This window comes from Parasteatoda tepidariorum, chromosome 3 (genome assembly GCF_043381705.1).
Source record: "Parasteatoda tepidariorum isolate YZ-2023 chromosome 3, CAS_Ptep_4.0, whole genome shotgun sequence".
NCBI classification, from domain to species: domain Eukaryota; kingdom Metazoa; phylum Arthropoda; class Arachnida; order Araneae; family Theridiidae; genus Parasteatoda; species Parasteatoda tepidariorum.
Genome location: NC_092206.1, coordinates 15,852,685 through 15,863,690, shown reverse-complemented (window position 1 = coordinate 15,863,690; position 11,006 = coordinate 15,852,685). Strand labels below are relative to the sequence as shown.

General features: G+C 29.6%; 1 protein-coding gene across 1 annotated transcript; it reads right to left on the bottom strand.

Annotated features, from left to right (window-relative positions):
• Positions 1-695: 695 nt before the first annotated feature.
• On the bottom strand, positions 696-10,561 carry LOC107436449 (monocarboxylate transporter 9-like). Its single transcript, XM_071178361.1, has 5 exons — positions 10,444-10,561; positions 7,970-8,164; positions 5,204-5,347; positions 3,286-4,392; positions 696-1,970 (listed from the first exon to the last, which is right to left on the bottom strand). The coding sequence occupies exons 2-5, from the start codon at positions 8,160-8,162 to the stop codon at positions 1,834-1,836; spliced, it is 1,581 nt and encodes a 526-aa protein (XP_071034462.1). The 5' UTR covers positions 8,163-8,164; positions 10,444-10,561; the 3' UTR covers positions 696-1,833.
• Positions 10,562-11,006: the final 445 nt, after the last annotated feature.

The following is an 11,006-nucleotide window of genomic DNA, read 5'->3' as shown; positions in this document are numbered from 1 at the left end:
TAATGTGGAATTAAGCTAAAATAACTTGATGATCGCAATATTATTTAACGTTAAATTGTACAAAACTATTTAAATGTATGCTAGTTACCATTTCCAGTATTGTTTCATTCGAGATAACTCTTTGTCAGTACGCAATTCTTTGTAAAACTATATTTTATCAAATTTCTTCGTAAGTACGTTGTTTCAGTTGTTCTCGAGTAATTTAATGTAGCTAAATGATAAATTATTAAAATTGATTAAGTTTAATAAAATTAATAAGAATTTGCTTGACTTTTAATTAATTTACTTATATGAAACTAAATTGATTTAATATATGTTAATAAATCTGAATTTTTAATGAATAATGTTTAATATAAGTTAATAATGAACTATTTTTTAAAGAAATTTAATAAATGGAAGACCTTATTGAAAACCACCCTCCTTTCATATTTTTCTTTAAGTAAACTAATTTTGATGACTTTCTCTTCTCTCTTTACTATTAATCACAATTATGAATCATTTTGTTTTCATTATTCTACGGGTATTTAAATTTTATTTCGTATTTGATAAAAATTCCAAAAAAAATTGCATTAAAGTTGGCGATTTTGGAACTCTTACATGAGCTAGTTCTAAGAAAAAGAACCGCATGCATAAACCTTAATATTGATCTTTGGATAACAATATCAAGTAAAGTTGAACAGAATAACATTTTAAAATGTAGTTATAAAAGCAATTTATAGAACTCTGAATAGTTCGTTCACATGAAAAGGAAGAAGAGAATTTAAACTTTTTCAACTTTCTTGGCGTACCGCTACAGCTTCAGTAATTCGGAAAGTCCACCATCATTCACTTATACGTTTAAGTTCAGCAACTGTTTTCGGATAAATACCAAATAGTAGAAAATACCAAATACTAGAGAAATTTCTATAAACTGATTTGAAGGAAAGTAACGACTACCACTTGCATATGTATTTCTGATTTTTGCAATATTAACATAAACATTTTTTGCAACTGAACGATTTTGAAAATTTTCGAAGTGAAAAGTTTTTGCACATAAGTATGCAACTCAATTGTTCAAAGAGAATTTCGTACAATTTTTTTACAATTGATGAAAAAAGTAATCCTTTATTATTAAACTTAAAAATGACCATTAAAATTTTAAATATAAGTTTTTAATATTATATTGTGACGAAAGAAGTAATTTTTAATTATTTTGTAGTGTGTAAATTTTAGACCAATCAAATTTTTGAGTTAAAGATGTTCAGAGTTCCTTAGACACCAAATTAAACAAAATTATATATATATCTATAAAATTGCTTAAACAGAATCACAAGTTACAGAATCTTGTAAAAATCTAGTGTTATTAAAAATTAATCCACGCGATTTTTAAAAAATTTTGACTGAATGTTATACAAAAATCATTAAATTATCTTAAAAATGTCACATGAAATAGACTTATCGATGTTTCTATTTTTTCCAACCCTGTATAATTGATATTGAAGTTCTTCAGCTAGAATGGAATTATTTTCGTTGCAGAAGTATTCGAACACATGATGAAAATCGATAAAACTGTGTCAGTTCTCGTCTATGAAACTCTCTTAGCTAAAGACGTGATGTCATCTAAGAGTGGCAGTCAAAAGGTAATTTATAGACTTTATATTTAAATGAATGATTCATTTTTAACCACAAAAATTTACTCGCCGAAAAAGTTTCATTTGTTTTTCTTCTGTTTGGTACCTAACTTAGCCAACATCAAAAGTACATAACACAAATTAGACACAATGACGTCAGAGCTTAGAGGACGTTCTGTCTTGATGAATTATCAATTTTATCACCCAAAAAAATAGATTTACTTTATGAATTACTCTCAACTGTTATCTTTGTATTTGGTGATTTGGACAGCATCAAAAGTAGGAAGACGCAAAGGGTACACAATGACATCAAAACATATAGGAGTCCATCGTAAGATCCTAAAGTGCCTCTGAAATAACCTGGAATTGTCAAAAAATAGTTAGTTAGGGATGCCAGCATAAGAATATTCATAAAAGAATAGCCATTTATCAAAAATTTGCAGACAGTGAAGAGAGAGAAGAATGTGAGATATTTGTCAAGGTTCTCAGTAATCACCACTCTTAACTTTAAAAATACCTTTTCAAAATTAAAGTCAGTCGATAAAACACATAAGCGTCACAAAGTAGGTTATGAACGAGAAAAAATATCGTTTTCAAAGTTCGTGAGTCCTGATGAGGCAGGTGGGTATTATACAGTTCGAAACTGGAATATATGCTTAATGAAACTTGCACACGGAGAAAAAAAAATTCTGGTAAAATTACCGTTCAGTATCATAATAACATTTCTAGTTAAAACAATTCTGGTGATCAAAACCAAGCTTACCAAGCCTTAACCAACATTTATTTTAAACGAATAGATCAATAGATACTTTTAATTTTCCAATGACCACCAGGGTTGACATTCGTCAATTCAGGTGGATGTGGGCAGATTTGTTGGCCACTCTTTCAGGGGCACCATATTAGCTAGACTAACGTTGCTCCCACAGTAAGGACACATAGTACAGAGAAAGCAACATTTATACATTGTCGGGGATTCGAACCCAAAACCTTTCTGATGCAAGACCAGTTCCTTAACGCCTACACAGACCGGTCGGTGATATTCCTAAAGGGCTCAATTTTATGACAAGGAGAAACGAGTTCAGGTGAAATTACTGTACTATGTTGTAATAATATTTCTGGTAGAAAAAATACCATAATTCTGGAATTAAAAACCAAAGTGTACGATATATAAAGCATTCATTTTGTATTTTTTTAGCCCATGTGGTAACGAGTTACCGAAAATTCCGGTTTTCAAAATTGGAGATCTTATTACCCGACAGTTAGTAAAAAATACATAACTGAAAAGTAAACTTAACCGAATAATTGATTTTTATGGTAGTATCTAAAGTATGACGCTAAAATTGCTAAATTTTACCACGATTACCAAATTTTATCACCTTTTACGAAAACATATTTATTGCTAAATTTACCAAAATATTTACCAAACCGCTTCGTTAAAAATTATCAAGCTCCTTGTGTGTTCTCATAGAGCCAGAAAAGTGGTAAATTTCACCATATTCTGGTTGTTTTGACTTTTTCCACTTTTTAGAAAACTACTGGAGTTGAACTCCGGTAGCCGTCTACATTGACCTCTGATTAAATAATCTGACGAATTATTCAAATGTATATTACGGTTAGTGACTACGGGACACACAGTATACATAACAAATACTTGTAGTTTATATTTAAGTTATACCTATTAATGGAGACATGGTGAAACTCATGGGTGCGTACATGATTAGCCTAGAAGCCATGGCCATCGATCTTTTTTCCTTTTCGAAGAATGCTGTGACGATGCCTGGAAGTCCAGTGGTATTACCTCCAATTGTTGCACCCAAAATAGACGTGACAACCAGAGTTGCTTGAAAATCTGACACAAAAACCATGGCCAAGCAGAGCAGTCCCATGCAAGCAAAACAAAAGGCACAGAAATTAATGCTGCTAATGAAGCCACTGTCAGTGATAAAACCCAGAGATAAACGTCCGAGCATGTCAAATAGCGAAAGAGCCATCACAAGATATATTTCTTGATGTTTTTCGGAGCCTTTATCGCGTCCAATATCTACAATAATCGTCCAGTACATGTATTGCACGTAAAAATGAGCACTAGTAACTGTTGCAATAAGCAAGAAAGTTGGGTTCCATAGAACATTTACGGAAGAGCGTGAATTTTTTTTGGATGATTGATCAACAGAATATACTTTTACTTTTGATTCAATTGATGCACGCTTATTGAGAAAATCTGAAGTTCGATTTTGATCTCTAAACTCTTTTTGATAAATCATTTCTAAATTGTAATGCTCCAATTTTTGCATTGATAGCCTGTTTACTTTCGACAGGTCATCATGAGAAATGCTCGAACTTAGACGTGGACTCAGAATGCTTTTATTCTCCAAATTCATGCAATGATTACTTTCGTTTAAAATTAAGTCTGTTGTTGCAGCCAGTTTGGAGTCTGGTTCACTTTTATCTGATTTAATAGAATTGATAGATTTGATTGGATGTGTTGATTCACCAGCAAGATCAGAACTCTTTTTGCCCCTTGAGTTTAGTGTACTCGTATTGAGTCTCGGTTTTGTTAGTAACATTGAAACTGGCACACCATGTAAAAGAATTGCAGACGTAATCAAAAATGTTCCAGACATGCCGAAAGTTGCCAAAATATATGCTAAGAACGGAGGAGTAGCGAATGCTCCTAAACCACTTCCTCCAAACATCAGTCCAATGGCTTTTGCTCTGTGTTTGATGAAATGTTGATTAATGATTTCAGGAAGAGTAGCAGTGGCCCATCCAAATCCTACACCTGAAGAATTTTAAAAACTAATGTATTCATATCTTCAGAAAAATGCTTTATTTCTAAATGTTGATATAAAAATATGGTTTAAATTAAAAACTAAACTGTCTCAAGATCAGCTTGATGTTTAAAAAAGCTTTGAAGGAAAAAATTGAAGATGTATGATCATTCCATTTGAGATTAATCATGTGTTCTTATTGTGGATTAAAATTACAAATTTTGTTAATAGAATAAAAAATAAAACAATCTTCAAGAATAACTAGTGTTTAACTAAATGATTTATGCTTTGATTTGGCCAAAGGTGCATACATGAAACATTTTATTTCTTAAATGTTATTTTTTATGCATGATTTTTTCTTTCTGTCTTAATGAATGTAGTTTAATAATAATTGCCATAAAATAGGCTAATAAAAATACGATTCGGATTTTTCTTTTGCAGTTTATTTGTAACAATGCATACTGCTCAATATGGTTTTTGAGTTAAAAAAACAATTTACCTAAAAATAACATCAAATTTTAAAATAATAAATACATGAAAATAAACAATTTATCGTCCTTTCTGGTACCTTGAAATATTTTAAACAACTTTTTACCGGATATTATTACTCTAACTTTTCAAATTTTATAGTGAGAAATCACTTAATACATATTTAAAATTGAAGTATTTCATTTGTCATGCTTCTGAGCTTTATCATGCACATTTCAAGTATCTTAAATTTTCTAATAACTCTCCAGGAAACTAATTTTTTTTTTAATATTTGTGCAGAAACAATTAAAACAAAGTTATATAATTAGCATTTTTTAAGAAAATAAATAATACCATATATTAATCCTAAACAAATGTTGACTGTAAATATGTTTTCAGCAAAAAAACATCCTCCAACACCGATCGCACACAATAATGTTCCAATCAATGTCACCGTCTGTAAACCAATTTTTACCCCAAAGTATCCGGCAAATGGACCTGGAAACAAGGTGATATTACGATTGAAATATTTATTGAAAATAGAATAAGATTTAAAAACATTAGATGATATTAGGATTTTAATATTGAATAACAAAATAACTTAAAAATATCAGATGATAATAGGATATAAAAATATTAGATTTAAGAACATCCAGAAATTAAAGCTAGATAGTAAAAGTTACCAAAAAATCACAATAACCGCTTAAAAACAATAGTTAAGTGATAAATTATCCAAAATTCGCAAAAACCTATTCAAGATATTTAAGACGATCCGTCTGGTATTACCTGGTAGTCTAAAAAACTTCACAAGTTTCAAAAATTTACAAAATTGAAATGACAGTCAACATGTTAACGTTAATGTTATGTGTTTAAACATGGTTTAAACGCATAAAAAATAGGCACTCATTTTCATGACTGGGACACCTTGACAGACGTAAATTTAACTAAAAAAAACGTGAAGTTGCCAACGAAAAATGGACGAAAAGGCAAGAAACAAAAACTATAAAATACACAGAAGACGATAGGGGAAAAATAAAAAAACAGAACAAGACAAAACACAGTGGACGAGAGGCAAATCTGGGTAAAATGTATTTCCAAGCTTTATGGAGATGTGGGGAAGAACTAACGTTAACATAGGAATCAGCTTTCATATGAATAAAATAAGATTCTAGGATATCAAGATGAGCCGACGTGACTGGGGTGGAATTAATTCTAGCATTGTCGAAACTGAATTTATGCCCAAGATTCCAACAAAGTGAATCACTTGAAGATTTCTCGAGTTTTTGATAACGGACATATCTATCGTGTTCCTTATGTCTAAATCCATCTAGTTGAGCTGCAGTTTTGTCAACTTAAATGCCATCATGCATAATAATTTAAAATTATTGCATAAACTTATAGAATAAAAACTGATACTTATTAATTATTAAATCACAAAACTATAATATTATAAATAGTTATTATTCCCAATGCGTATATTTTCATATTTTAACTACAAATTATATATTTTACACATTAACTCAGAACATGAAATATTAAAGTATTGGACAAAATTATTTATATTTCAGATAATGAAAAATTGCCATAAATTATTACTGTATTATCCGATTAAAAACTTCCTAAGCTTAAAAATTATACAGAAATGAAATAATGACAGTCGATATGTTTTAAGCGGATGAAAAATAGGCTCCAATTTTCAAGAATTGATAGACGTGATAGTAACAAAACAAAAAAGATTTGAAAAAAAAGCAAAGTTGTATAAAATGTATAAAAATCAATATTTTGTATTTCCTTTTTAAGATATCTGACAGTGTTAGACATAATTTGTTTCAAAAACAGCGTTCTTTAAAATTTTACTTTTATTTTTAGTAAGCAAATGTCTTAAAATTATAAATTTTAAGTAAGCTTTCAAATTTTTTAGACATTTTCTTTTTCTTCAAAATAATGGCAAATTTGAGAATAAAAGCTACAAATTTTTTATGACGCTCTAACAATCGCACAACAAATTATAATTCATGAGTATCAAAATAGTTTTTTTCTGCCAATAATATGACATCCTGTGTTTTAAATTCAACTCTTTAAAAAAAATTTAAAATATACAATGAAATAGAACTATATATATTCAATATTTATTTTTTAAAGGAAAAATCACATAATTTTAAGGCTTGATAATCAGGGACTGGTTTATGAAAGGCATTCGGGACTCGTGCCCAGAGCTGCCAACTTGTGAGGGAGGATACAATAAGCAGTCTCAAATTTTTATTTTACTTTTTTCTTGTTATAATGTCAACTTTTATGCAATTGCTTCAAAATGAGGAAAACATTTAGTGTGAGTTTTTATAATTTATAAAATTATAATTACCTCAAATATAAATTTGATAAACAGGGTTTTTTATGCAAATAAGAAATATAAATGATTTTTAAAATGATTTTGATGCTTTGCTAGGTACTTAGTATGAATGTCTTGTTTCCCACCCAATTTCCATCATTCTCGATTACAATTAAATTAAATACTCTAACAGTTAGATTTCAGTATTTTTTTCATAGTTTAGTTAAATTAAAGTTCGATTTTCTAAATAAGCTATCATGTTTACAAATCGATGCTGTTGAAAATGTTTTTTATTGTTATGATTAAAAACCATGCATGCTAACTGAAACAATACGACTCTTTTAGAGGACCAAGTGGCTCTGTGACCAGAGCCCTGAGATCTGTAATTCTGTCTCTGATGATAAAAATAATAAATTCATTCTTGGACCTCAGTTAATCCAAAATATAGCTAACATTATGCAAAATCCACATGCAAAGTTTCGAAGAATTCTATAATTAACTTCTTTTTTTAGAATGAGTCTAACGATAATTTATTTTTTTAAAAAGATTTAAAAAAATGAAAAAACTTATTTTATATGAATAAAAAAAATTAGAGATCATAACACCCACTCTTGTAAAGTACTTAGACAAAGATGTATTACTATCATTGTTCTTTTTTCTTATGTAGGCCGTTTCAGTGCGGAGTGTCGCTTTCATTCTACGAAATTGTCGCTTTTAATCCAGTCTGATATCTTTAATAAATTACAATAAAATGAAAAGAAAGTCCTTTAAAATACTAGCCAATTCTTTACCTGAAACGCTTCTCATTAAGTATGCCAGAGCAAATGGAAAAGCGGCATTCTTCCTGTTCGTTTCAAAATGGTCAAGCATCGAAACAAAAAGTTGTCCTCCTAACCTCATCGGCCATGTTGAAAACAAGAATACTGCACTACTTGCTGCTGCCACCACCCAGCTTTCTAAGCTGTCGACTCCACTCCGCCTCATACCTTTAAAATCAAATAAAATTGAAGATCAAGTTATGTTTTAATATACCACTCCGCTTTATATATACAATATCTATCAAAATTGAAGATCATGTTATGTTTTTATATACCACTCAACTTCATAACAACAATATAGAATAAATTTGAAGATCAGGTTATGTTTAAATATACCACTCCGCTTCATACCAACAATATATTTTATTTTATTTTCTAACCGTCGCACACCTAATTTTTAGGATTACGACTACGCCATAACCATGTAATTTTGAACACAATCCAGAAGACAAAGGAACTCCTGGATCAAGTATTGGGAGAAATTTACCTCCGTGGAGGATTTTGTAAGGGAACTAACCCGTAATTGTGTAACATGGATAAGAAAACAACGAAAATCTCCCACGTTTAGCCTAAAGACAAGCAGATTCTAGCCCATGATCCTTCTACCACTGAGAATATTCCATGTCAGCACTGTGGTTGGAGCAAGCCGGATGCAGAACTCGTATAGATCGGCCATGGTTGCGATTCGAGCCCGGTTCGCATGTAAACTCTCTTTACACACATAGTAACCCCAAGAGATTTTGAGCGCGCTGATTGGTTTTCTCGGCATTGCCTTCTGTTACGTCTTTTTGTAGCTCCTCCCCAATAACATTTCTCCGTAGATTGTTCCCAAAATGTAAATCAATCATAAATCAGTTCCAGTATATTTCTCATACTAATTTTATGACAAATGTTAAAGTTTTGTTCAAAAAATTAAACAGCGTTATTAACTGTATTTCAATAATAACACATTTATTTAAATCTAATTTTCTTTAAATTTTGTGCTTATATTTTTTAATATTAATGTTATGAATTTTAGGTAAATGAGAGGTAAACAATCATGTTTTGGTAAAACATCAAACTAGTATAATAATAATAATTAAACGAGTTAAAAGTTTTATTAGCTAGCTTTAAAGTTTTAAAATTTTATTAAAGTTTTAAAGTTTTAAAAGCTAGCTTTTAAAAAGTTTAAAGTTTTATTAGCTAGCTTTTATGTAATATGTATACAAGAATTGATTAATATTCAAATTGAATAGCATTATGAATATCCTTATGCACTTAGAAATTAAAATCTCTTACTTAAATTTATTAAGTAAGATTGCAGAACCACTCAAAGTTTATTATATGAGATTTTAAAATGTATATAAATATATTTTTAAAATTAATATAGGATTATTTGAAAAAGATTTTATCATATCATAGAGGAAAATATTCTAAAAGGTTATAAAAAATGTAATTATAATTCAGCAAAAAAATTTTCGAATTTTTCAAAAACTTCTATTGCATTTTCCCTGCGGCGCTTTCATAAACGCACTGTGGTGACAAACAAATAATTTCCAGCAATTAAATAATAAAAAAAAATTTTACANATTCACAATGGCTTCTGAAATTATTATACAATATATTCAGAAGCTATTAAAAAAAGGGCTGTCTAACCTAGAAAAAAGTAACCAACGAGTAAATCCTTTAATAACTAAGAAGATTATTATTTATTTCATCAAAATTTCCAAAAATCAGAAAATATCAAAAAATGGACTTAAACGCATTGGCTTCTGAGCGGCTCATATAATCTCGGTACTTCAGATTATCTATTCTAAATTTTGATTTATATATATGTAAATATTATCGGTAATAAAATATAGTTCTCGACATAGACTTGTGTGTCAGTAACCACCATTAGCCAGTTTCAATAATTATAGAATTAACTGCGATTGAAAAAGTTCAAACAAGGCATCCCTTGAAAAAGTTGAGTTTAGCTTATTATGTTACGCATATGCAAGAATTGAAGTATTCATTTTTGAGAAAAAATTTATGTTGCTGCTATATTTTACTTAACAATGAAATGAATGAATGTTACTAATACTCATGCTAGCCCTTATATTGAATTGGATTATATATGTTGGTTATATATATTGGATATTAATTTCAAGGCCTCAACTTCGTGGGCCATGCTCAACCTCGTGGATCATATTCAACTAATCATATTCGGCGGACACCTAATCTGTGCGAAGGACAGTTGTTTGTCATTCATTTGATATTAATTGTTGTATACAGAAAATAAAAATTGTAAATGCAATATATTAAGCCGATTGGAATATATTTATGTCGTAATTAAATAATTTGAAGGATAATGATTTTGGTCACCATTGCATGTAAACAATCAAAACATACATATAATATTCTATAATCGCTAGACAAAGTTCAGGATGAAAAACAAATTATTTCATGATTTAAGAAATTATGCTTACCTTAGTTGTTATTACTCTACCACCGTAAATATTGTGGCAACATTGTGCGTTCCGATTACCAATTTATTAAAGCAACGAAATTGAAGATGTGTGAAGTTTAGTCATTCGCCTCTAAATGAAACGAATTTTTTCTTGGTAAGTCACACGCCAGCAAAAATTAAACAACAGAATACGTTGCCAAAATAAAAAAATGATTGCAAACACCTGCACTTCATGAGAATCTGAAAATGAAGTAAAATATATTCAGACATAAAAAACTAATGTTTTTCGATATAATTTTGAAGGAATATAGCCATGACAAAGAAAAGGATAGATACCGTCTGTTTCATACACTAATTTATTTGTACAAGATGCATTTCTCAAAAGATAAGAACAATAATATAAACTAATTACAATATAATCTCATGTTGTACTAGTACTAATGCAATACGCACGAAATATTCACTATATATGCATGAAAACAACGATCAACATTCTGAAAATAGGCAGCTATGTACTATTTAAGTACCTAGCAAATACTATTGATTGTAGAATTGTATTGGCACAATTGTGTCAGAAAAATT

Bases quoted from the DNA above. Each gene is read 5' to 3' on its own strand.
- LOC107436449 (XM_071178361.1), bottom strand. From the start codon at position 8,162: ATGAGGCGGAGTGGAGTCGACAGCTTAGAAAGCTGGGTGGTGGCAGCA. The intron at 4,393-5,203 runs GTATTATTTATT...AAAATTCTTCAG, and splicing joins TTGTTTAGGATTAATATATG to GTGTAGGATTTGGATGGGCC. The intron at 1,971-3,285 runs GTATAACTTAAA...TGACAATTCCAG, and splicing joins CACCATGTCTCCATTAATAG to GTTATTTCAGAGGCACTTTA.